This window comes from Alosa pseudoharengus, unplaced genomic scaffold, assembly GCF_046254945.1.
Source record: "Alosa pseudoharengus isolate Yale_2024_CS ecotype anadromous, Long Island Sound unplaced genomic scaffold, YU_APseudo_1.1 YU_APseudo_1.1_scf_10, whole genome shotgun sequence".
In the NCBI taxonomy this organism is placed as follows: Eukaryota; Metazoa; Chordata; class Actinopteri; order Clupeiformes; family Clupeidae; genus Alosa; species Alosa pseudoharengus.
The window spans coordinates 15,587,872-15,614,940 of record NW_027468565.1 but is presented as its reverse complement, the minus strand read 5'-3'; the positions used below and the strand labels follow the sequence as shown (position 1 = coordinate 15,614,940).

General features: G+C 43.3%; 1 protein-coding gene across 7 annotated transcripts in view; it reads left to right on the top strand.

Moving 5' to 3' along the window:
* The first annotated feature begins 1,679 nt into the window (after window positions 1–1,679).
* The window catches only part of LOC143102006 (anoctamin-1-like), a 33,015-nt gene continuing 7,625 nt past the window's right edge, over window positions 1,680–27,069 (top strand). Inside the window, exons 1-22 of one of the 7 annotated variants that reach the window (XM_076265337.1) lie at window positions 1,680–1,865; window positions 5,009–5,174; window positions 9,188–9,547; window positions 12,541–12,639; window positions 12,742–12,893; window positions 13,175–13,229; window positions 13,331–13,382; window positions 13,815–13,870; window positions 14,435–14,476; window positions 17,703–17,767; window positions 17,859–17,993; window positions 19,123–19,283; window positions 22,251–22,333; window positions 22,577–22,588; window positions 23,453–23,524; window positions 23,811–23,888; window positions 24,703–24,777; window positions 24,954–25,155; window positions 25,263–25,374; window positions 25,475–25,532; window positions 25,666–25,766; window positions 26,352–26,494. In XM_076265337.1, the coding sequence (XP_076121452.1) occupies window positions 5,073–5,174; window positions 9,188–9,547; window positions 12,541–12,639; window positions 12,742–12,893; window positions 13,175–13,229; window positions 13,331–13,382; window positions 13,815–13,870; window positions 14,435–14,476; window positions 17,703–17,767; window positions 17,859–17,993; window positions 19,123–19,283; window positions 22,251–22,333; window positions 22,577–22,588; window positions 23,453–23,524; window positions 23,811–23,888; window positions 24,703–24,777; window positions 24,954–25,155; window positions 25,263–25,374; window positions 25,475–25,532; window positions 25,666–25,766; window positions 26,352–26,494 (2,215 nt within the window). In that variant the 5' untranslated portion in view covers window positions 1,680–1,865; window positions 5,009–5,072. Of the gene's footprint in view, window positions 1,866–5,008; window positions 5,175–7,379; window positions 7,571–9,187; window positions 9,548–12,540; window positions 12,640–12,741; window positions 12,894–13,174; window positions 13,230–13,330; window positions 13,383–13,814; window positions 13,871–14,434; window positions 14,477–17,702; window positions 17,768–17,858; window positions 17,994–19,122; window positions 19,284–22,250; window positions 22,334–22,576; window positions 22,589–23,452; window positions 23,525–23,810; window positions 23,889–24,702; window positions 24,778–24,953; window positions 25,156–25,262; window positions 25,375–25,474; window positions 25,533–25,665; window positions 25,767–26,351; window positions 26,495–27,069 lie in introns of those variants that run through there. The other 6 variants (XM_076265361.1, XM_076265370.1, XM_076265354.1 and 3 more) reach the window with 6 other exon arrangements.

The following is a 27,069-nucleotide window of genomic DNA, read 5'->3' as shown; positions in this document are numbered from 1 at the left end:
ATAGCCTACTTTGTTTGTCTTTGGGCTTGTGCTTATATACAGAGCCCCGAAGGACGTGAGCAAAAAAAAATCTAAAGTTTAGTTTCATATGCTCAACTTTCATTTGCTCACGCGAAACTTTCATGTGCGCACATGAAAGTTTCATGTGTGCATGTGAAACTTTCATGTGAGCACATGAAAGTTTCGTGCGCACGCAAAACCTTTTCACATGAAACTTTCATGTGCGCATGTGAAAGTTTTGCGTGCGCACATGAAACTAAACTTTAGATTTTATTTTGCTCATGTCCCCTTAGGGCATACATGGGCAACATACGGCCCGCGGGCCACATCCGGCCTGTGGGCTTTCCCTGACCGGCCCGCGTAAGGTCCGTGAAAGAACAATAGTCAAGAGCTTAGCATAGAGATAATGCATGCGAATCAATATCGTTGTTTTTATTTTGAAAGCGACTGCTATTTGTACGCCCATACATTTGTGCGTGGATGCATACGACGTAAACACCCTCACTGATGTGCTGGTGAATAGAATTTATGCTTCTGCGTCGACACAATGCAGTTGCCTTTACGTCGGCGTAAACCTTTCAAAGTTTTGTGTCTCTTATGTCTGCGTCGCTCACCACCGCAAAGGTTGTTAGAACGAACTCCTACTGCTGCTCGTTGGCGATACGAAGTGTTCATTTCAAAACGTTACTGGCAGATAGACAGTTTACAATCGGATAACCTCGTAATTGTAACCAAAATATGTCTGAGTTTATTTGCAAAGCTTATGTTAGCGAACTAGTATGATGCTTCTACCCACAGGTTGCTTGAAGCAGCCGGCTCAACACACAGAGCGAGTTGACCAATCACAGTTATGTGCATAAAGTTAAAGCAAAAACATAGCCTACATTTTTAAAATAGTTTTCTTTGTGTCCCACCTCTGATAGAATTCTATGTAGGCTACTAGACTATTTATATGGCAGCCCTCATAGAGTGTTGTGAACACAGTATATTATTAACGTGTAAGTTAATCTATTTTAACCCTTATAACTTGAGGTATTAAAATGCATAATAAAGCTTATATTTTACCTATGACACTGATGACATCTTTAGGCCTATCTATCTTTCACCAAATACTCTTCATACAAACTTTCAAATAGTTGAGTTTATACTAGGCTACAACATTATGAGTTTAGTCATGTCAGTTTATAGGGTTTTATTTCCCTTTGGAGATAATAAAGTATCCGCCCACCTATCTATCTATACTGCTCAAAAAAAAAATAAGGGAACACTTCAATCATACACTGGATCAGTACTCTGACACTGTTTGGTTCTGAGCACAAGTAAAACTTTTCAGGCGAGTGTTTTATTTTGCAATTAAGTGTCAGACATTCTGTGAATGTAGTTTGAGAATGGAGAAAAGGGTGGAAGGTTTCAAAACATGTGTTTTAACAATTGTGGAAAACTGTAAGTGTTCCCTTATTTTTTTGAGCAGTGTACATGTCTGTCTGTTCGTCTGTGTATGGACTGCTAGTGGGGATTTTGGGGAAATGTGAATGGACTGCTTTGGAAGTTTGCGGTTGACAGTCTTCTCTGACGGCGTCTTTCACGTCACTTCGAATTCATCACGCATCTAGGGCTACTCGAGCCATGTCCTTCCCTCTGAAATAAATAAATAAATCGACAGTAAAGAAGGTCAGTATGCACATTCTCCTCCTCGCTCTGCCTCATCATACGTCTCCTTCAGGAAGGAGGGTTATTTTGTCAGCGTCCAGAAAAGAGCGCGCATAGTCCTCAGAAGACGTAGGCTACAGTTTAGTCAGTCATCATGGATTAAAAATCACCTGTAGCACTTCCCCAGCTGTTTGGACATCATTCCTGAACCGGAGGTAAGTTACAAAAAGTCACGTTAGCTAACGAAATGGTTGAAAAACGCAAAGAGCACATTGATATAAATTCGTTGAAAGCAAGAAGTGGACAGTGTAACTCCACTGGATCAAGAGTGTAGGTCTAGGCTGACGTCGAAACCAACGTTTTCATCTAGATTAATTAGCCCATGCACAATGTACTTGTCTTGCCTAGTCTAATTTGCAGAGGATTTGATATAGCAGTTATTTTGTTGCTGTAGTCTAGGCTACATTATATTGTTGTTTTTCAGGGTCCATTAAATGTTCCTTTTATGTTGTTTAAATGTGTGTCAAAGTAGCCTATATTATGGTGAAAACGTCGCATTAATACATCACATATTACTGTTCTTTCATTGTATTAAACTGCGAAAGTGCATATTATAAGTGACATTCACCTTAGTTGACACCTGTTGTGTGGTCAAACTGGCGGTGGACATAGCTTTTATCTGTGAATTGTAGACGACCCCCGAGGGGACTGTCTTGGGCTAGGCTATATTGCTCGAGTTATTGATAGATCTGTAGGATCCCCATAAAAAAAAAAATACGTTCAAAGAAAGCTGATCGTTGGAACGACATGGCAGTGGCTCGTCTGGCATCCTTCATAACTCGTTGTCAGAACTAATAATTTACTATTGAGTGGAAAGTGTTGCCTTCACATTGTTTCGGGACAATCCACTTGTGTCTCTGAAAGGGACTTGATTTAAGGATAGAACCTTGGGGAAACCCAGGGTGTGCACAGGTGCTCTAATCCGGCAGTATGACTAACATGTTGTGACACTCGAAGCGGAGTTTTCACTGCTGCCAATTTCTCACCTGTCTTTGTCACTCGCCTGCTGAGTGACTTGCTTGGAAGGTCACGTAGTGTGCTATGTGTGCTCTCCCAGAAATCAGCTCAGATTTTTGTGTAAATAGAAGATGATATTAACTATAACATAAAAACATACTGTAGTAGCCTTACTGCACACACAGTGGGAACATTTCACAAAATTAATGTTTTAAATTCAATTACAGCATGAAAGTGGTGGTGCAGAAATATACAACACAACATATATACTGTAGGGCATACCATATACACATGAGAGTTTTCATAGGATTATTGACAATACTTACAAAGACTCAGGTGCTCATAATAACAATGGATGTACATTTGTGGCACAGTGTTGTAATGCAAATACAAGATGCAAATGTTGCAAGATGCAAATTCATACAAATATGAAAAAGTAACTTTGTCATCACATCAAATATAAATATTTATATACCCAATTACCCATGACATCAGTTAGGTTTATAGGTGTCAGACGTGCATTGGTTTGCAGATGTTTTGAGTCCCTTTTTCACGAAAGGGGAATTTAGTCTGAAATGCATCAATGACATACAGTACGTGTCAATTGACATCATGACATACTTTCCCCTTGTTGTGAACGGTTTCATTGCTGTAGTGACGCTGGAGTGTTGTTGGTTTCACACAAAATGTGCGTGATTGTCACCATTCATGCGCTGCACTTTGCAGCACCCTTCACCTTGACATGCTTCTCCACGTCTTCATATTGATTTAAGCTGTGTGTTAAAATTCCAAAGAGTCGCTTCTAATATTAGCCCCATGGAGGTTTTTTTCCCTTCCCCCCACAAACGTTTTTTTTTAACCATGGATTCCCACGGAGACTCCTTCTAATCCTCGGGTCGTGCTTATTTAAACTGCCAAACATACAACTGGATGGAAGCCCAATGTTTTAAACCTAGAAGGGAATTAAAGCCGCACAGAAGTGGGTCCCCAGTCAGAGACAGAGGACTGATGGAGTCCAGCTGGGCAGCCGACTGGAGGCGGTGAGGATGCACGCACATACCCCCCCCCCCCCCCCTGCACCCCGCACCTCGGAGCAGAGGAAGAGCTGCATCCGGGTGAGGTTCACCAGAGTCAAAAGAGCATTTCACATACTGCAGTAGGCCGAAAAATAAACAGAGCTCAGCTGCAGACTCTCAGATGTCCCCGGCACTAGACCCCTGCCCGCGCTGAGGAGGGGCGCAGAATTTACACTTTATTTTGAAAGCTTCTCACTAACAACTTTTTAAGTAGTGCATGTAATTACTATTTTGATTTAGATATATATGTATAGATTGTAAAATAAATCATGAAATGGGATCAGAGGAAAAGCTGTCTTAACTTTGTGTTACATGCAACATAGATGTCTTTATCCCCATTCATGAATTTTATATCAGATGCTGTCATAGCTTCTAAAGCTTACAGATAAAACATATAGTAATGTACCTTACTGTACACTATGAGGGGCAGCCATGGCCTACTGGTTAGCGCTTCGGACTTAACCCCGAACCGTAGGAACAGCTGAAGTGCCCTTGAGCAAGGCACCTAACCCCTCACTGCTCCCCAAACGCCGCTGTAGCAGGCAGCTCCCTGCGTCGGGATTGCAGAGACCAAATTTCCCTCACGTGATCAAAAGAGTATATATACTTGTACTTATACTATACAATGTATACTTATATTACATTTAATATAAGATTCTTAGTGTGTAAATGCAAATTATTTCCCCATAAAATATTCCAACATATTTCTATGACCATTATATTATCTGGTTTCAAAGAGAGGTGGATGTCACTGTAAGAGATCATTTGTGTGATAGCTCGCTTGTCCACATCTGTCACTGTCACTACTGCGTTTGTATAAGTGCCGTAACTTGATTCAGAATCAGGTTGACGTGGCCCTCAAGGCGTGCTTTTGAGGCTCCTCACCCAGCACCGTAAAATTCAACACTGATTGCTGAGGACTGAGAGGGGCGCCACTCACGGCAAACAAATTCGATTTAAAAGTTCAAGTTTGTTGCCGGACTTTATTTTTGCAAGAAAACTATGCATGTCTGACTGAGCTGCAGTCATGCCATGAATGGCCGTTTGTGGACACCCCCACCTTGTCCACAAACGGCCATTCATGGCATGCACACACCAATGCTGCCCTTTCCAAAAGTGACGCACAAGCCTAAAGTTACCGCTGTGTCCGGCTATATCTGTATATGTCAATGACTCCTTCTCAGACCTGTCAAATATGTTTTGACGTCCAGTACATTTGTGCAATGTTCTGTTGCTCTTTTTCATCTCCTCCTCACGTCCCTCAGGTACGACCCTGACCCACGCGATTGTCTAGGAGGTCCTGTTCCTCAGCTGGACTCGCCGTCTGCCATGAAAAAGAATGAGAGGTACAGCCCTGTCCCCAGCAGCGAGGTGGATATCATCGATATCAAAGGCATCGAAGATATCGGATATGTCCAGCCAGATGCCATTGTAAGTAATCTTTTTTAGCCTGGCCAAACTGAAGTCTGGAACACATATGCAGTAGTGGCATGTGGAGTGTGTGTTAAGGGCTTACACTTATTAAAAAACTTGACAGTTAGAAAGTTTGTAGCGATTGTCCTGTGTGTACACTTCCAACCTGCCAGGCATGCAACCTCTGGATTTATGCATAGTGTGTGTCGTTGCTATGCGTGTTGTGCTCTGTTTTGTTACCTGTTTATTTTAAATGGACATATCCACTGGACTTGAGCGACAGTTGCAAAGGATGTTACAATGTACTTTTTATGGCTCACTTTGTGGTGTTACTGCCACTGTAGAACTGTTTCTATATTTCATCAGTTTCCTTGAGGGAAATCTACACATTAAAACAGACGGTTTAAATATTTTCTTATCACACCTGTTGTCCAGATCAGTCAGGTGATCCCTTATTGCGTCTGTTATTGCTGCAGATATTGAATCAGATCTGACCAACCTAATTTACCATAAGGTGAAATGGCCCAACACTGAGAGCACTGCGCAGTCTCTGGCAGTGCCACTGTGTCCTTAGCCTCAGAGACAGTGTGCCAGGGTGAGGCGGTGTGTCAGAGTGGTCAGTAGAAGCTAGCCCATTCTGAGGACAAACATGTAGAGAGTGGCTGAGGTTGCACTCTGGGTAGCACACCGTGGAGGGGTGGTGGTGGGGGTGGGGTGTTTGAGCTGTGGGGTGACGTTCGCCACATCCTTATGTTCCCACTGAGAAGTGAACTGTGCTCCATCTTCCTGCTCTCCAGCAGCCTGACACATGTTTCCCACTGGGACCGCTCAGTGGTTTACAAGGCCACTTTTGTTTTGTTTGTAAGATGTGTATTTTTTTAAAAACGCTCCAGCTAAAAATAAACAGCCTGCAGACACTTTTTTCCAGTGTTATGTAATGCACCAAGATTGCATTCTACTCTAAAATAAATATGCATGCTTGCGGACTAAAATATCTTATCTTTGTATCACATCTTCAAAGTCCATAAGGGACAATAATTATTGTGCCACCTCAAAACAGTAACACAATTTCAGTGCAATAATAGGAGTTGTTTCTATTTTAAAATAAATTTGAAATGAATGCATATCATTCCAGGCCAAAAATCATGGCAAGGCTTGTGCATCTAAATAGAATAGGTATACAAATCATAGGGCTATATTTTATACAATAAGTGTATTGGTCTGTGGTCAAGAAAGAATATATGATGTAATTTGTCAGAGTTTGACATATATTAATACCATGCCTCTTGGTGGTACATTGAAAGGTAATCTAGCAGTGAGTGTTAGGGAACACTTTCTCTGTTGTTTAGCTCAAGTTATATTCTATGTAAGGATCTAGACTATGTAGCTACTGGTGTCATGCCCTGTTTGTCAGCAGTTGTTGCCAGTTTCTCTCTCTCTCTTTCTCTTTCTTTCTTTCTTTCTCTCTCTCTCTCTCTCTCTCTCTCTCCCTCACACACACACACACACACATACACAGACACACAGCCAAAGACAGGATTATTGTAAACTATGCACATTCAAGTTAGCCATTTATTTAGTGTGATTTTTTTATGTACATATTAAAAATTGTATTTATGACAAAGTATATACTGTATAGCTGGCATTCATACCTACATGATAAATATGGTTACAGTACATCAACAGTAACTATGACAAACAGGACCTCCGTGTCCAGGAACTTGTATAGCCAGAGAGGTATTGGGAGGTGTCTTGCAACTCCCATGCCCCGTTTGGCCCCAGAGCACCCCAGTGCTGGGTCAGTCCAATTCCTCTCCATCCCCCCGATGTGATATCACTTCCATCAGTGTATCACTTCTTCTCAGCCCTGCTCAGACATGCTTTCACGGAGCACACTTTCGGTGAGGTGGGAGCTGTTCCTCTTTCTTAAGCCACCGTAGCTGTTGTAGTCATGCAATGCATCTCAACTTTAACCTGAAAATTATTTTGGCCCTACAATGCTCACTATTTATTTTTGTTATTCGCCTTCTAAAACATGGAAGACACACGGGCAGAAGAAGACCCCCATAAAGATAGGGCACCTTGAAGCAATGCACGGCTTTATAGTTTCATCTAATATTAGCTGTTGGCTTCTCTGACTCTTCTCAAGTAACAAGCAGGTCTAGCGGCTGAGACGTTGGGTTTGCTTCACTGAGAGAGAGAGAGAGAGAGAGAGAGAGAGAGAGAGAGAGAGAGAGAGAGAAAGTAGCGAGGTCGAAGCAAGAGGCTTGTGCTCACGGGGCAGCAGTCAGACGTAGCTCTCCGGTAGTAATGGGAAGATGGCAGGAACAGCGGCCGACAGCCCTGGGAACCTGAGTGCAAACCCAAAGCCTAGACATTACCTGAGGGATGTAATTCTTCATGGCAAATTTGACGTGAGTGTACTGTCAGGTCACTTGTGTTAATGTGTGTGCAGCACAAAGATTAAGCTGAGTTTTCAGAAGATCAAACTCTCCACTTACCTCTGTGTCTGACTTGGCAAAGCATGAGCCTCAAGCATCAGTCAGTTTAACTTCGGTTGGATGTTCTTTTTACTTACAGTCTAATGTTAATCTGAAATGACTGGGATATGAATTATAGTTGTATTACTTTAGGACAACCATATTATTTAGTTATATATAAACATTTCATAAACTTAGAGCCGGTTTGTTTTTGCCGTGCAGACTTTTAATATGCTGCTTTTTACTGTTCTAACAGCAGTTCAGTATTTGCCTCCCAATCTGGTGTATATTTGAAAGACTCAAGTCACAGTTTTGATTGAACGCACTCCTGACAGGGAAAACACTGACTTGAAGAGAGAGTGCACTTCATTCGCTCATTGGTCATCCCAGGCGCCACCTCAAGTCATCTTGTGATTAGGCTTGTTATTATTTCTCCAGATGAAATCAGAGCCTCCACTGAAATGTAGCCATGCCACGCTCTCTCTCCTGTCAGCCATGCTGCCTCTGCTGCTTGAGGAGTCTGTCTTTAATGTTAGCAGTCAAGTAAATCAAACAAGGAAAGTACATGTCAAATTAGGCCAAAGTAATGTTAATGTGCATATGTGTATCCCTCCAATTACATATCGCTTTTAAAATAGCTAATCAGTCAGCCCAGAGCTATCAAAATACTTGAGCTCATCTGTGCGGATATCTGACAATATTTTTAATACTGATAACACAACACAATCTAAAGTATGCTGTCTGAATGACCTAGGCTGAAACTTGCACTTGGCCATGAAGGGCCAGGGCTGACTTATCCAGAGCATAGTTCTTCCCTCGGACTTCTTCCGAAGTCAAACCTTATCAGCTATGTTCTTTTTGCACTGTATAAATATAAAAAATTCCCATGCCAGGGCCAGTTGTAACACATAGACATTCTCTGAATTGCTTTCCTATCTAGTGAAGCTGGGTGTCTCTTCTGTGACACGGCTATGCTTCCTAGAGAAAGTTAGGTATTTTAAGCCCGGATATGGTCGTTGTCTGTAAATGTATTATTATCTCTCATCCATATGTCTGTCATCAAAGCGTTTGAGAATTAAGCCTTTAAGATTTGGGCTGTTGAAGATGAGCGGCTTGAGCAAAGTATCATTCAGAATGAATGAATCAGATCAGGGAATCAGTAAAGAAAAGATGCCCATTTTCATTAAGGGCCAGTGAATTTGGTTAATGTTTAGACTGACTTTTGAATTGATCTTGAAACATTTACTGATGTCATGAAAATGGCAATGGCTCACAGGGTCAGTGTTTCTGTTATTCCTAAATTGACAATACACTGTTTTATGTTCTGTGAAGATGACACGTTGTGTAAAAGGGCCACAACAACCAATGAGCATAACTGAAAGGATACATACACCTAGGAACATGCTCACTCACACACCCATTCACACAAACATACACAGCAAATGCATACACACACATACACACACACACACACGCACACACACACACACACACGTGCACACACACTGACCTCAAGCCTCTCTAATGTCCATCCATCCGCTGGCGCCACAGCTGCTGAACTCCCTGACCCCCGAGGAGAACACGAGATGCCGCCACGGCCTCTACTTCCAGGACGGCCAGCGGCGCGTGGACTACATCCTCACGTACCACATCAAGAAGCCCAGCAGCTCGCGCTCCCGCCGCTCCTCGCGCCTCACCGACAACGCCTTCACCCGCAGCCTGCGCCGCGGACGGACGCAGCCGCCGCCACCCCCCCCGCCACCGTCGCCGCCGCCGGCCAAGGGAGACCCTGAGGCGGGGGGAGCAGCCGACCACAGCCTGGACTACCACGAGGACGACAAGCGCCTGCACCGCGAGGAGTTCGAGTGCAACCTGAGGGAGATGGGACTGGAGCTGGAAAACGATGAAGATGTGAGTTCTCCCTCCTTCCCTCGTCTCTCCCTCTCTCTTTCTCTACCTTTTTCTCTCTTTCTTTCTGTCCACCAACAATATCTCTTTCCATCTGTATGTCCCTCCATTTTTGACCTCCAAGTGACGGGGGTCATCTGTCCTTAGGGTAGGCAGTGCATTCCTGTGCACCAGCAGGGCTCTGTCATGGCTTTTGTCTGACCTGGCCAGTTGGGGGATCAGAGTGGTCATTTGTGTTTTAGCTGACCTTGGCTAGTTTAGCAGCTGAGTGCCTCTGCTGTAAAAAAAAAAAGGCCCACAAAAGGTTTTGCTCAGCACTGCCAATGGAGGTGACCAAAAGGCTGAAACTGACCTGTTGTTAGTGCATATAAGGGGCAGGTGTGTTCTCTTTTGTTTGCCGTGAGGCGGTGGGCTTTGTCCTCTGTGAATGTAAACTGTAGCGAGTGGAGTATTTGGAGATCGCAGAAATTATTTTCTTTAGTTGTTTAATGTGATTCATAAGGTTAGCTTACATCTAGCAGAACCTGTTGCCTCCTCCTGTTCAGCCACATTGGTGACATAATGGTGATTTTTTTCGGCTTGGTGTTTTCCAAACTGCCAGTGTGATCGACTATGCATCTGACGCCATGAATCTGCTATGCATGAGCAGCAGCAGCCTTTTCAGCTTGACAGTGTCGGTTCTGATCAGGACGGAGGTGTGGGAGCCCATCCAGTGGTGTTGTGGCGTGCTCCGCAAAATTATACAAGCCTATCAGCTGTCCCAACTGCTGAACATGGCAAGATGACAGCTGTCATGAGGGATCTCTTACCCTCCGAGATCACACCGCTGGGGATGGGCCTGCCAGACAGGGGGCGAGGGCAGCATGTGTCAGAGCTCTGAGAGAAGGCCAGCTGGGATTTCATTTAAGTCATGAGCTGCTACTCTGATGACCACAACATCGTCACACCACAGTTTCTAAGCAGTACGAACAGGCAACATGCACTATTAGATGTATTAGACATGCAGCATCTTCCAAGCCCCACATACGTAAATTAAAAAAAAATCCAGTTGTAGCGTCTGTCAAAACTATATTTTTTACACTTTGTGCAGTATCCCTTATCCAATCTCTATGTGAAGATGCAATGCATGACAAAGTTTGTCATGCATTGGATCTTTATATAGAGATTGTTCCTATCAATAGGCATAGATTATTCCTATCAGTGTATAGATTTGGTGTTATCAACATTATTTAATAACCCACATATATTTGCTCACATGGTTTGTACGTTTGATCAAATATTAGGTGTTTCCAAATACCACTGGATCTCATACCAGTGACTCTGTCTTTTCTTTCGTCTTAACTGACGGGCTGTGAAAGTCTCAGAGAAAGGGCTTCTCTTTCTCTCCCAGATATTCAAATCTGACCCACTGCCTGACATTTGCTGGAGAGGTTGACCTCTTAATTAGCCGGCATTTTCCCAGTAGTTCCAAAGTGGCCACTGGACCCCATGCTGTCTCGCTTCTCACACGTTGTCTGAGTGTTTGTGTTCTCTGCCGGGAGAGAAACACAACCTAATCTGCTGTGATGACTTTTCAGCGGAAGCCAAGGAGCCATGTTTAGGTATTTTATCAGCCTCCCGCTTCCTCTGGGCCCGTGATGAAAGGCGCGCTGATTAAAACCGGCGCCCTGTGTATTATAGATCATTAGGATCTGTTGACACAGACTAATCTGTGTAAAGAAGGTCCAGCTTCAGAAAGTAAAAGTCCTACCACGTATCTGTGCCAATTTTTCACTTAAACCAGCTGATTCTAATTAACTATTCAGCCAGGTAGAGCAGCTTATTGGTGAGATCACCTGTGTTAAGAGAACAGGAAGAGCCAATACATGGTTGGACATTTACCTTCTGAAGCTGGACTTTTCCACCTCTGAGTGGGACTAATTCACATCTGGAGCCAATTTCCAGATGTTGTCTGTGAGATACGTTGCACTGGACGTGGTAGCATGTGGGTCATTGAAACTGTCTGTAAATTGAATGCTTCCTGCTTATATGTAGTGTGGTCATAGGACCTGTGGGCCCACAGATATTTCCAAAGCAGCTGTAAACACATGGTTTACACTCGCAAAAAAAAAGTTTTATAAAGAAGCTGGCCTGCCAAGATAATACAGTTGTTGCTTGTTAGTGTTTTATAATGGTCTACATGTATTCTACTTGGATTCATGTATTTCTATGGTCTACATGCTTTCTTCCACTTCCTCCTCTCTCTCTCTCTCTCTCTCTCTCTCTCTCTCTCTCTCTCTCTCTTTTCTAAGAAATGTGGCCCGATTTAGTTTTTATTGAGCTTACTCAAGAGGAGGGATCTGTTATTGTTGTCCCACACTGTTTACTGAACTGTCACCCACCCCAAATGCATGGCTCTTATTCGTGACTGGAGATAAGGCTCATGTATTTGTTATTTTAGGCTACTTAAACATTCCCTTCATAATTCTGCTAGAGCTTCATCTTTGTTTGAGGTGGTGTTGGTCAAGCTCTGGAGGGACGAGCATGAGGCATAAATCAGTGACCTTGTTTGACATTTGCAGAGGGTCATTTACGCTTGATTTAAAGAAACACAGGCCAGTGAAACACACTTGAGCCCCTCCGACAAAACTGGCCCTACTGCAGCATTCACCACAGGGGATCCAAGTGTGTGTAATGTTTAGTCCTGCACTGGCATCTGTGTAGTTAACCCTTTCATGCCCGCACAGCAGTCATACAGTTCCCTCCTGCTGAGTGTGAGTTCAGGATGGAGCACACTGGATCAGAGAGAGCTGTGGAGAAAATGAGAGAGGAATGTTGATACAATTCTTTACAAAATCAAAACATGTTGAAGTTCAACTGCCAAGGTTTATACCCAGTAGCGTTCACAACTTATTTAAAGTAAACTGCTGAGTGATCAACTATGAAAGTTTTTGACATCACTGTAAATTATGCGGTGATTGGCATTATCCTTTGTGTCTGCTGCTTATATTCCACAGACAAAAACTCACGGCGTGGGCTTTGTGAAGATCCATGCTCCCTGGAACGTGCTTTGCCGAGAGGCAGAATTCATGAAGCTGAAGATGCCCACTAAAAAGGTAAAAGTGTCTCCACCTATGAATCGGTCAGTTGACGCCTCCCTCTCCTGTAAAGCCCAGATGGAGACTAATAAGCCCGGGCCGGGGGGCTCCTCTGTGCAGGTTTATGAGGTGAAGCAGAGCAGTAGTGTCGTGGAGAAGATCAACACGTTTATCCACAAAGTCACAGACCCACTCCACCCCAACGTGGAGGAGAACAGGGCCCAGAAATGCAAGCACCTTTCGTATCCCTTCTCCAGAGAAAAGCAGCACCTGTGAGTCCCCCCACACTCAAGGTCATCAACACATCACAGAACAGCACAGACATTTGGGATGGTTGTATGAACGGTTATAGCAGGATATATTGCTAAAAGTGTTGAGGGTTTGGAATAATGTAGCAACTCAGACGAATCAGCATTACTAGTTTGCTGGATCAGTCATGACCTTCTAGAGACACCTGTTGCTCAGTTGTATTGAATTTGTATGGAACCACATGAATATGCCCTATGGTGTATTGTATAACTGTGTCATTAAAAATCATCCTGTCTTCCAATAGGTTTGACCTGTCAGACAAGGATTCCTTTTTTGATAGTAAAACTAGAAGTTCAATAGTAAGTATGATTAATCGTTTTTCTATCTTGGTGGTTTTCATAAGACAGTCTGCTAGTATGTATTAAGTAAGCAATTGGATTTGTTTTTTCTACTTCTTCAGGTATTTGAAGTCTTGAAACGCACCAAATGCACTAAAGCCAAATATAGCATGGGTGAGCTCATCTTTTCTTTTACACCAAAAGAAACAGAATGGACAAAGTCAGATTTTTGCCTTGAGTATGTCTATGCAGAGATGCCAGTGTGTGTGTGTGTATATGTGTGTCTGTGTGTGTGTGTGTGTGTATGTGTGTGTGTGTGTGTGTGTGTGTGTGTGTGTGTGTGTGTTAGTGGATGAAAGCACTGAGGAATGAGCATATTAAACACAGGAATATTAACATAAACTCAGGCTTTCTGCCCGAAGTGCTGCTCTGAAAAATGCACCTCTGGGTTGTCCCCAGCACCCACAACATTCTCTGTGCCACTCAATATGCCCTAAAAAGGGCAAGGCAGAATAAGCAGTATGTGCCAACAGCATTAAATAATCAAAGGCATTTACCTATTTAAAAGGGGGTTAACTCATGTCCTCGTGTTCTCTCTGCCCGCAGGGATAACCAGTCTGCTGGGGAGTGGGGTTTACATGGCTGCCTATCCCTTACATGATGTGAGTATCCGTGACAGTCAGTCGCCTGACCCACACTGGAACTGTGCTACCATGTGCCCCCAGACGCAGTTAATATGTCATCTCCAGCCCTACTCGCTGCTGTTTTTAGTGTCCACACAGGGATTTTACTGTATTTTCTTATCCTCACAAGAGATTGAGGGCACACACTCTTAAAATGAATGTGTTAGAAACAACATAAATTGTGTTGTCCCTTATTTTCAACACATACTATGTACACTCTAATAAACAAGTAACAAAAGCAATATGTTAGAAACAACACACATTGTGTTGTCCCTATCTGGACAAAGAGATGTGTTAAAAACAACACAAGTTGTTTTATTTTCAACAAATTATTTTTCTCAGAGTGCAGTGTGTATTCTATTGTGTCCAAGTGTGTACCTGTGTGCAGTAATTTCTAGTCCGTGAGAGAGTGATTAGAGACTGTGTGCTTATAAGAACCCGTTTTTAATGACAATACTGTGCACTGTGCACTAGTATCGCTTATTGAAATTCACACTCAAAAAGGTATGTACATTAATATAGGATCTGTGCTGTTCATTGCAGGGAGATATAGATGGAGAGAATGTGGAGCCCAATGATAGGAAGGTAAGTGTGGCGCACACATTATTCTCATCAGTCTGAGAGCAATGGGAGAGCATCTTTATGGATGACAGGACTTGTTAATGGCCACAGTCAGCAACTCTCCATCAAACCAGAGCCCTGGACATGATCAAAGGGGTGTTGCTGTGGGGGCTTGGTCGAGTGCTTGTCTCCTTGGTTAGCTGACACTGAAACTAGAGCACACAACCACAGGCATTGCCTTGCAGGGCTTCACTGAACACTTCACATGTGTGTGTGTGTGCGTGTGTGTGTGTGTGTGTGTGTGTGTGTGTGTGTGTGTGTGTGTGTGTGTGTGTCTGTGTGTGTGTGTGTGTGTGTGTGTGTGTTTTCTAGTCCAGATCACTCATTGTTACCATGGGGGAATTTAGTTATGACAAATGCCAGTGTGCACAATAAGCATATTTTCATATAAATAAGCGTCTCTTCTGCTTGACCACATATCATTAAAAATGAATATTTGGATCTATAATGGTAAAAACCATCATAATATTGCTTTAACATTCAGGAAAAGTAACATGCAGACCTTGTGTACTAAGTCTGCTGATGGAGTATTCAGCCGAGGTCAGTGTTGGTCACTACAGCAGTAAGAGTCCCTGTATCTTTTCCCGTGCACAGCGTCATGCCCTAGAGCAGTGGTTCTTAACTGGTCTGGCTTTGGGACCCACAACTTCCCATGTTCATTTAATCGCGACCCATATATCTTTTTAGCACTCAAGCCAACGGATACGGTGAGCTACATAGTAGGCTAAGACATGCAAAGTGCCTGTAGAACTACTTGTTTGGAACATGCTGATGTTTGGCATTACGTACATTTGTGAAGTCTTCAACTCCTGATGACCTTTGAAAGTACTTGACAGGTTTGCTTTCAATAGGGGTGCTTATTTTCCATGTGGCATTTTGGTTTTGATGGTTTTATGCTCTCATGTGCCAGCAATTCACTGCACACTGGGGTTTCTGTCCCAATTTGTCCTCAATTTTAGTGAATCCATATCCTACTTCAAATATTCAGGGTTGTGGCCTACTTGCGTATATCACTAAACTGATGTCTAACATGACCTGTCACATTAACATTGTCTATGTCTAATGGCAACGACTTGACATATGAATAAAGTCTATCAAAATAAGGTCCAATATTAGGTCGTATATTTCTTTACCCACAATATCCAACCCACTTTTGGGTCCCGACCCATCAGTTAAGAAACATTGCCCTAGAGGTCTCTCCACAGGTGTTCTGGACTGTGGAACTTATCAGCAATCCGTGTCATTACTCATGTAGCCTTTAATCTTAATGAGGTTATTTCAGTGTCTAGTTCTTCTTGTGACACTTCAGTTGAGTCACAGGGACAGGTAAGAGCTACGTGTTCTCCTAACTCTGTCTCTCTTAAAGGTCAGAGCAGAAGGAAAGAGAGATACTGGCACGTCGTGTCCATCAAGTGGTCATCAGTGTTGGTCAGTGCCAGTGTTATTTTGATACAGTATCCTGTGGGAGCACCTTGACTGGGACAGTGACACCTCGGGCTGGGTTCCCCTCTGGCTGCGTTGGCCAGCAGATATGAGCTGCAGGTTTGCTCCCTGACGCAAACATGTCTGGGTGGCGCAGCACCAGAGCATGTGCCAGACGTCTCAGTCCTCTATTAATTATATCCTCTCCTTGACGAGCTCCTCGGGCATGGTGGGAGACAGACACAGCTGAATACACTGCCAGGGAAATGGCATGGAAAGAGTCCCCATACTGGAGCAGGAGGTGGGCATGAGTGCAAATCCCAGGGCATCAGCGCATGAATACTGGAGTGGGCACAAGCCACAAGGTTAATGTGAGAAGTAATATTCTTCACCTTTCAACAAGGATGCTCAGCATCTTATGCTCTCACACAGCTATGTGTTACTCTCCACATTTGTTACTCTGCACATCTCCCGTCTTGCGGTTGTGTGTGTGAGCGTTGGAGAAGGCATACTGTCAGGTTAGCCAAGTGTGGGTGGCCTTGTCAGTGGTGCTGTGGTGTGCTGTGGGGGGCGAGTCATGCAGGGCATGCATCTGTGTTCGTGTGACCTGAGCCGTCACCCTGGTGTTGGTGCACACAGATCTGTTTACTACCATCTGACTGCGGGCCAAGCTTCCCTGGGGCACCCCTATCTCTGCCTGCTCTTGTCCGCAGGCCAAGGCTACTGTCCACACATAGCATGTCCTCTGCATTGTCCAATTATGTACCACCCTCAACCCCTGACCCAGAGTTCCCAGATGTCCATATTAGTGACAGTTGGTTAATTCATACACTTTAAAAAGACAGAATCCATTATATAGATATAATAACAGAAGAGATATGTCTTAATAAGTAGATAGTTATTGTATGGCAGTATTGTCTCATAGTTTCTTATTGTGTAATAATTTGAAATTGTCTTGGCTTCGAGTAGACTAATAGAGGAATGCTTCAACACCATGTATAAAATTGGTGTTTGTTTGCGTGCAACATGAACATTGGATTAGATACTGTACTTGTGCATACTTGACTGTGATTGTAGCCACATCCTGTTGATCCATACTTGTTCTGTTTGTAAGGAACAGTGTTTTGTATATAGCTCTTCAAAGCAGCTACAGTACATTTAATGTTGCAGTTGCTATGAACAGGGATGTGCTAATTTGAAATCAAAATTGTGTTAGCATCATACCGCCAGTGTTTCTCACCATTCTTATTTATAGTTTGAACATGGCAACAATCTGAAACTTAAATCTACTACTGTACGTGTGTGTGTGTTCCTCGATTCTCCAAGACAGAGTGCCAAATAGTCTTTGCCTTCGAATGGTAAGGTGCAAATAATAAACTAGCCTGGTAGCAATTGATCAAGTGTAATATCACCATACAGGAGCACGTCTGAGTGAATAAATCCATGGGGCGACAGCGTGGGAGGACATCGCCATAGACACGTGCTTACAGCTAGGTCCAGAACGCAAAACACAGCTGTCTCTCTCCACTGCCCCAACGCTACACTACCCCGCCCCCCTCCCCTCCCCTCCCCTCCATACTGTACACGGTGTTCTCCGCGAGCCACAGATGACACAGGCCCACAACCCCCCCACCACAACCCCTTTTCTCACCACAAAGGTCAAACTAGCAGTGATCAGCTTTCTCCAGTGGCTACAATAAAATGGCATTTACCCTCAGAGACACCCCGTCACGAACGTCTATTTTTGTTTCTGCTTGTTTTCTCTCAGCTTCTGTACGAAGAGTGGGCGAGCTACAGTGTCTTCTACAAATACCAGCCCATAGGCCTGGTCAGGTGAGGCCCAGCAGGCCAAAGACAACTTTAATATCAAGGCAAGACCCTGACCGAAAAGTTCTGACCAACCTTTATTTTGTGCACTTCGCAGGAAGTACTTTGGTGAGAAGATTGGCCTGTATTTCGCATGGCTGGGAGTCTACACTCAGATGCTCATCCCGGCCTCACTCGTCGGGGTCATCGTGTTTCTGTACGGATGTGTGACGGTGGACGACGACATTCCCAGGTCAGGCTGATTTGGGAAAGACCAAACTGTAAAGGGCGGCATGCCTCAAACGGCTCTGGCCCCATGATTATTCTTAGTTGTAACACAACTTAAAATATTATGACATCTGCATGACATTCTTTTGATACACTATCTCCCATCCTGAAAATAGAATGTTTAACAATGGATGGACCTTAGAAACCAGCTCAATGTTGCCCACGCTGTAATCCTAAAAAAAGGTTATCCCTTTAGACATGCGTTTCCACAAAAGCCCATTTTTATGGCATGCCATTCCATAACATTGTGATTATCACACCTCTACCTCTCGCGCCATCTGGCTCAAGAGTGATCTCCAAGTCATCCGCACTTCCTTAGCGCATCAATAAGTCAGCCTATTAAAGTATTAATGGGGCTGAGGGCAGTGGAGCCTGCTCGGAGCTCGAGCTGGACTGGTCTTCAGCCGTGTGAGAAGGAAGCTGGCTGACACAGAAGAGGGATGAGAGACAAGGTGATGTGTGAAACAGAACATCTGGCCCACAGTAAATGGTTCCTCTCTGGCTCTCGTTGATGGCAGGATATTATGACATGGATAGTGTGGGGCCATTTGGAACACTGTCACGCTGTAAGCACCTCACCAGTAAGCCAAACGCTCTGACTGCTGTGAGTTAGCGCTTGTGGTGCAGCAGACAGAATATGTGAACTAGTCAGTGGATCAATCCGTTTCTTAATTAAAACTTATAGTATAAACAGTGTTATAAACAGTGATAAGAGTCAGTCTTGGCCATGGTATTCGTAAGCCTTCACCTTTAATCTCTCCAGTCACTTCTCTTCTCTTTACAACAGCACGTTACGTTATTTCTGTAACGCTTTCCTACAGTGAAGGTGGGAACCTCACTACCGCCACCAATGTGTAGCACCCCCTTGGGTGACCATTGCGTATACCATTACATGTTATATTTGTTGATTGAACATATGATGAACTGTCCTACAGGCAAAATTTCATGTATTTTATTGTAGTCTGTTATAAAAGTTATCATCTTCTGAGCCACATGTGTCTCCATTGCAGCCTCTAGGGTCAGGGGTTTGTGGGTAGTTACTGTATGAGTGATGGTGGGGTTACAGTAAGTGTTGACTATGTTTGTATTCACAGCATGGAGATCTGTGATGACAGGGAGAACATCATCATGTGCCCCATGTGTGACCGCGTGTGCAGTTACTGGAACCTGAGCACGGCCTGCAGCACCGCACGGGCCAGCCATCTGTTCGACAACCCCGCCACCGTCTTCTTCTCTATCTTCATGGCCCTGTGGGGTGAGCTGTCTTCACGCACACACACACACACATACACACACACACACACACACACACACACGCACACACATCCACACACACACACACACACACACACACACATACACACACACACACACACACACACACACACATCCACACACACACACACATACACACACATACACACACATACACACATCCACACACACACACACACACACACATCCACACACACACACACACACACACACATATACACACACACACACACACACACACACACACACACACACACACACACACACATACACACACACACACACACACACACACACAGACACACACGCACACACACACACACACACACACACACACGTATGCACACTTACACAGTCGCACTCTCACTCACCCTAGACACGACCTCACATTCAAACAACCTGTTAACAGATATGTTAGACTCCTGGTCTCTACAGCATTTTATTATTTGTACTTTAGTTCCAATCTTACCAGTCTTGGTGAATTTCTGCATGCAATATCTGTGTGGTTTCAATTCTGCTAACATACCACACTCTGCTCTAATACGACATATTGACAGTGAGGTCTGCTAGTTTGTGTTTTCCTACCTTCTGTTCGCCTTTTTTGCCACATGTAACAGGAACGTGCTTGTGGTTTACCGTGGTCCTTTGTTCAAACCCTTCCTGCCTCGTGTCTGACACATCTTCTTGGCTTCTCTCCTGCCGTGGCCCTGGCTAGTCTCTCCCATTGGAGATGAGGGACTTGCTCCTTCCCCTCGGAGGAAAAAAAAGCAGGTTCTTGGGCTGGCCATGTCTGTGCTCTGCTCAATGTCATACACCCAAGACTGAAGGCAGGAAGCAATTGACTTAAGCACTGGTCCAGGGCATAAGTTCAGCAATAAGATTTAGATGTGCTTTATCACGGTCAGAATGTATGAGTGTGTGTGTGTGTGTGTGTGTGTGTGTGTGTGTGTGTGTGTGTGTGTGTTTGTGTGTGTGTGTGTGTTTTCTGACACAGGCAGTGACAGAAACAAATATCACACAGCTCCCAACTCCCAAGTTATGTAACTTACAATGGCTGCGGTTCATTCCAACCAGACACTGTTTATCGACACGTCAGAGATTAGAAACTGCTTTACATTCATTTTTGTAGAGTTTGGCACAGAGACGTCTAAAAGACTAACTACTGCATGCGTCTCCTGTTACTTGGTTGTACATTGCAGGTTCTTTTGTCTCATTACCATCTATGTCACTTTTGTATGAAACGTGAAGCTAATTTAGTCTTGTTCCTTTCTCAGTTGACCATTGATCAAGATTATAATTAACGTGAATAATTGAGTCTTTTAATTCTAATTTTAGCACCTTTTCCCCGTACATAATCTTCCTGTGGAATTGAAACTGTCTCCATGATCATTCATTTCCCTCTTCTTGCATGAAATAGATAACCATATTAATCAAGCACAACCAAACAATTTCAGATTATTTCTCTATACCTGTAGAAATCTCTAGAGTTCAGGGCTTTCAGAGTTATGGTTATGGGATTTGGCAGACGCTTTTGTTCAAAGCGACATACAAGTAAAAACAATACAATAGTTCAATTGAACAGTGAACAATTTAAAATGTTGGTCAGACTACATTACAGTAAGAAGAATAGCAATAATAAACAACAATGCCAATTCAATTAATAGCCTAATGAAAATAAACAATACTATAATATACAAACCATAACCGATAAGAAGCGCTTAATTAACTAAGTGCATGTTGAACATATATGCCTTTAGACCCAAAACTATCACAGGAACGGAGAGCACTGGGCAACTCATTCCACCAACAAGGAACCACTGAGGAAAAAAAGTCTTGAATTTGACCTAGCATTTATGGCTGGTCGACACAACAGAGGCTCATCAGAGTTGGGGTGGAGAGTAACTAGGAGAGGAGGATGTGTCTTCTTTGGCTGATTGAAGACCAGGTGTGCTGCAGCATTCTGAGTCAGTTGTAATGATCTTACTACACAAGCAGGTAGGCCAGCTAACAGTGAATTACAATAGTCCAGCTTGGAGATGACCATGGCCTGGACAACAAGTGGTGTGGAATCTTGTGTCAGATAAGGTCTGATCTTCCTAACATTGTCATAGATAAACCAACATGATTTTGCAATTGAAGCTACATGCTCAGAGAGGTTAAGTTGGTCATTTACGACACCCAGGTTACGTGCCGATCTAGTTGGGGTCAGTGAAGATGAGTCAAGCTGGAAGTTAATCTGTTGGGGAATAGCTGTTTTAGCTGGAAATACCAAAAGCTCAGTTTTTGAGAGATTAAGCTGAAGGTGCCGATCTTTCATCCAGACTGAAATATCCTTAAGGCATGCAGAAATCCGATGGGAAACGCTAGAGTCCTCAGGTGGAAAAGATAGGTAAAGTTAAATGTTTACTACAAATGCATGACAGCAACATAAGGTCCTCATGATATCTGAATGATGTAAACATTTATAGATATCACTTACCTTTATGTTCTTATTGGCTCATATCACACCTACTTCTATGTTCTTATTGGCTCATATCACACTTACCTCTGTTCGTATTGGCTCATATCACACACTTACCTCTATGTTCTTATTGGCTCATATCACACTTACCTCTATGTTCTTATTGGCTCATATCACACTTACCTCTATGTTCTTATTGGGTCATGTGTTATTAATCACCAGCGTTTTGTATCAACTTCTTGCTTGATGTGCTCATGATATGATGTGATCCTGGGCAATATGTTATCCTGTTTCATTTGGCAGCTGTCATAGCATGCTGTGATAACTTTAGATCATGTGGAATTACACCAATAGGAGTTTTGTTAGCATGACATAATGACCTTAATGAGGGCTTAAGTTTGTCGTTGGACTTGCATATGTGTTGTGTTCTCACTGCCCTGAGGTCATGTGTCTGAAAGTAACGTGTGTGTCATGCCCTCTGTGCAGCCGCCATGTTCATGGAGCACTGGAAGAGAAGGCAGATGCGCCTCAACTACGAGTGGGATCTGACAGGGTACGAGGATGAAGAGGTCAGTCAGTCCAGTCCTGTGTGTGTTGTGTTTGGTCACTGCAGTCCATGTGTTCTGTCTTGAACTTTGTCTTTTAGGAGATATTTAAGGCTTTTAGGAGATGTCACATTAATTGTGTAATGTAATTTTAGACCCTGACAGAGTAAGAGTTACAGGCTTCCAGTAGAAATTGTGGTCATTTGGGAGTTGCTCGTTTAGATGTCTCTTTGAACTCATATTTTCCCATCTTCTTTGGCTTTGTAGGAAGCGCTAAAGGTTTGGAACATTTTGTTTAATGAAGTACTCTCTTCTACTTTCCTCATGTTCTTTTGAAATCGTACGCTGCTTCCCTGTCCTTTCTTTCAATAGCACAGAACATCATGAGACGCTCTTAAGATGTTCCCACTGCCCACCCGTAATGGCTCATCTCACCCCTCCTCTAATGCACCTCTCTGGCCACAGCTCTCAGCTGAGACACACTCATAATGCCTTGTTCACTGTCTATATTTATTTGCTCTTTCATATCTGCCAACCTCCTGTCTCTCTACTGGGCTATTTAACACATCAAATGCTAAAGCACATACAGTATCTGTTTGACAAATAGCACATGAACCTAACCTCACGTACACCTTGCTAGTTCACAGTGAAGTGAATGCACTTGTTTGCACAGGATTCAAAAGGTGCAGTGTACTGATGATTTCTGATGATTGTCACTGTGAAGCACAGTGTTTTTTCTTCATGTCATGGAAATGGTACAGCCTTTTAAGAAATGGCAATTATGTTTATTGGGCACAGTACTTGTAAAGACATGATTGTCCAAATGTTGGTTTTATTTTTCAAATGAATTGTACTTGTTTTATTTCAAAATGTCACACTTCATTCATATTTCATGTAGGCTCATTTAAATGCAAAGCCATTCATCATTGCATAGTATATGTAATATAGTCAGATAAATAATTACCACTTCACCTTGGTGTATTAACTATAACTAGCCGTGACTTCAAAAGTTGCTATCCAGTAAACAGAAACATCAATAGGAAAGACTGTTTGTGTGCCAAAAACAACAGTGGGATGTGAGGGAGACCTTTTAACGAGTGTCTTTGTCCAGCTTTATCACCACTGACTCTCCCATCTCCCCAGGACCACCCACGAGCTGAGTACGAGTCCCGAGTCATGCAGAAGTCAAAGAAGAGAGAGCTCAAGTCACAAAAGGTGCGTGCCCTCAACTGGCACAGCCAAGTCAGCCAGACATCACAATCATTGACCTACTTTTAAAACCCTTATTTGTATATCTTTTTAAAGTATTTCTGGTAGCTTATGTCAGACCTGAGCTCATTGTATCAAAGTCTGTACACTGTATGTGTATTTGTGTATTTGTGTGTGTGTGTGTGTTCCCTCGTTTAAAAAGTGTTGTACTATTGTACTGTTGTATTGCTTGCACTGTTGCCTTAATTCTGGGGGGCTGGTTATGTTTGTGTGTGTCCAACCTGGATGTCAGAAGCCATCAGAGATAAGAGCGGAACCCAGAAACAAATGGAAGCAAACTGTTCAAACTGCAATGGCTGGCCTTAAACTGGTATTGTCCCCCTTGCCCCCTCGCCCATCTCTCCCCCCACAGCACTCAATCAGCCATTCCAGTCACCTTAATGGACCACAGAGCTCTAAGGCACTCGTGTTGCTGCAGCCAAGCAATGCTTTTTTTTTTTTTTTTAACAAAATGCTGTCCATTCAAATGAAATGGCACTTTGGTCTCAAAAGGACATGAGCTACGGTCATTAGAATGTGAATACTCTCATCCTAAAAGCTCTTAGAGTCCTTTGAACAGTCAAATGCCATTACTGGTCTCAGTGTACGCAAATGGATTATTTCCAAGTGGGTAGAACCTCAGTTGACCTGAGGTCTCTCCATGTTGTGTGCTCAATTGAAAACTTTCTTGTATTTTTTTTACACACAATCCTCTTTCCACACCCATCACTTTCTAGTGTTCTCTTCAGAAGGACAATGCACTATTCACCTCCTCCTGTTTAGCAGTGCTTTGGATGTCCGGAGAATCCCTTTTGTTTTGGCATAGGTGCTTGAGAGTGTCATGGTGCATGTTTTTTGACTGTGGAATTGTGAGGCTCGTCCACTAGCATGAAGGCCGATCTCAGCTGGCAGTTTGAAGATGCTGACCCGTCTTTTACATTTGGTCAGGAAGTCATCATGAATGCATCGCATTGTATCCTACAATTTGGCTGAATGTCCAACACCATCCCTGAATTGAGCTGTACTGTACTTGTAATGGTTGTGTCAGCATCAAAGCATTTGCTCCCTCACATCACCCTTGAGTGTTTGCCGATCGCTGTTCAAATGTTTTCGGCATCAGAGTAACAGTCTGTTTCCTCTTGTAGAGTGAGAAAGAGAAGCTGACGTGTAGAGACAGATTTCCAGCTTACATGACCAATATAGTCATGATGCTTTTAATGGTAAGTGAAACTGTTCTCAGTCATTGAGTCATGCTCTCAATTTGTATTCTAGTTCCGAATAATGTTTTCCCAAGTTTACTGTAGTGATATTTATGGTTTTGATTATGGTTATGATTTATGGACTTTTCAACCCTTATTTCTTGCCCCCTGTGGTTACGCCATGTTCTCTCTTTCAGATTGGGGTGACATTTGCTATTGTGTTTGGAGTCATCCTGTACAGGATATCCACCAAAGCCGCACTGCACATGAGCTCGAACCCCACCACGCGCTCCAACGTCCGGTTGACAGTGAAGGCCACCGCCGCCATCATTAACCTGGTGGTCATCCTCATCCTGGATGAGGTGTACGGGGCCGTGGCTCGATGGCTCACTGTGCTCGGTCAGTCCACAACGGTCCTCAGCCTTAGTCATTTTCTCCATACATCTGTGGAACAAGGTGACATAAAGCAACTGTGACATTAGTGTGAAGGTTTGATTTCTCCTCAGAGGTGCCTAAAACCGACAAGAGCTTTGAGGAGAGACTGATCTTCAAGACTTTCATCCTCAAGTTTGTGAATGCATTCACGCCCATCATATACATCGCCTTCTTCAGAGGCAGGTGGGTACGCCGTGTTCCGACTCCTGTTCTCACCTTGTGTGCTCGTCACGGAGTCCTGCTGGTCATTTTCCCAAACAAATTACTCTCTCTGTCTTCTTAGGTTGGTTGGACGCCCAGGAAGTTATGTGTACGTTTTTGAGTCGTACCGAATGGAAGAGGTAAAACTGCACACTTTTAACTTCCGGTTTGGGTCTGGGGAAAGCTGCTGTGATGAGCTAAATAGAGTGGTTCATTGATCCATTGATAGAGGAAATTGTGGAAACTGCTTTTAAAAAACTCTGATTTTCACAGTGTGACCATGGAGGATGTTTGATGGAGCTGTGCATTCAACTCAGTATTACCATGCTTGGCAAACAGCTTATTCAGAACAACCTGTTTGAAATTGGTGTCCCGTAAGTACAAACACACACACACACACACACACACACACACACACACACACACACACACACACACACACACACACACACACACACACACACACACATCCATATGGGGTGCTGTGTGTAACAGACAATTTTACATACAGAATGTTGTTGGATGGCACAAACCATTCATTTACTTGGAAACCATGTAACATCATAATGCATTTTATCTGTTAAATAATGTTAGCATTATGTCTACCAAAAATGAAGTGAGCACATTCATTGTTTTTCATTTTGCGAAAAAGCAGAATACACTCTCTAGTAAGCACCCCCCCCCCCCCTCCTCCTCCCAATGAATATATAATTTATTTATATTTATACATAATTCCATATAAGACAGCATTAAGCATCAAAATGCATAGGAGAGTTTTAGCATCTCAACTTCTTGCCATGGTCAGAAAACCCATCAGTGGGTACCTATCCATCAAGGACATGAACACATCCTCAGTTAGACTGACAGATGAGACAGAAATACACCCATCATCTGCCAGCATGGAGACGTTTGGAGCAGATGCTCTCTAAGTGATTGTGTCTTTTCTCGTCTCGCTGCAGCAAGCTGAAGAAGCTGATAAGGTACATCAAGTCCAAGCGGGGCTCATTTCAGGAAGAGGAGCGTGAGAAGAAGCTGCAGCGCTACGAAACTGACCACTTCCTAGACCCATTCGCCGGCCTCACGCCAGAGTACATGGAGATGAGTGAGTCACAGGCTGACTGGGGCTGAGCTGTGCTTTTACCCCAGGGAGAGATTGCACTAATCATTTCTAAAACATATTTTATTTATATATTTACAAAGCTGGCTTACACATTCTCCTATTTTCTGCATAATCAAAATGAAAATATGAAAGATGTGATTTTTTCATCATCCATTTTGGCGATTGTATAATGGATATTGGGGATATACCTAGTGTAGAGAAATAATGCTCCACACAGATGGATTTATGATAGTATGAGACTACTAATCATGTTTTACCCCTCTGTTCTAATTTGGACAGTCAGGGTAGCAGAGGAACCTCATTGGCATTTGATATAACAATGTATTTAAGCTCCTGTCTGTCTGCTTTGGCTGAAGGGTATAACGCTGTTGTAATACCGTGCGGGTATTTTATTTAGTGTGGGCATCATGTGTTGGGCATCATCTGAGTGTGTTGTCAAACTGTTATTCTGTGAAAGTCAAATATGTCAGTGGTGGCCACTCCAATCTCCTCTGTCTGAAATAGCTCAGTGGCAGTGCAATGACATCCATGTCTTTTTGGCTTTAGCCTGTCAGATT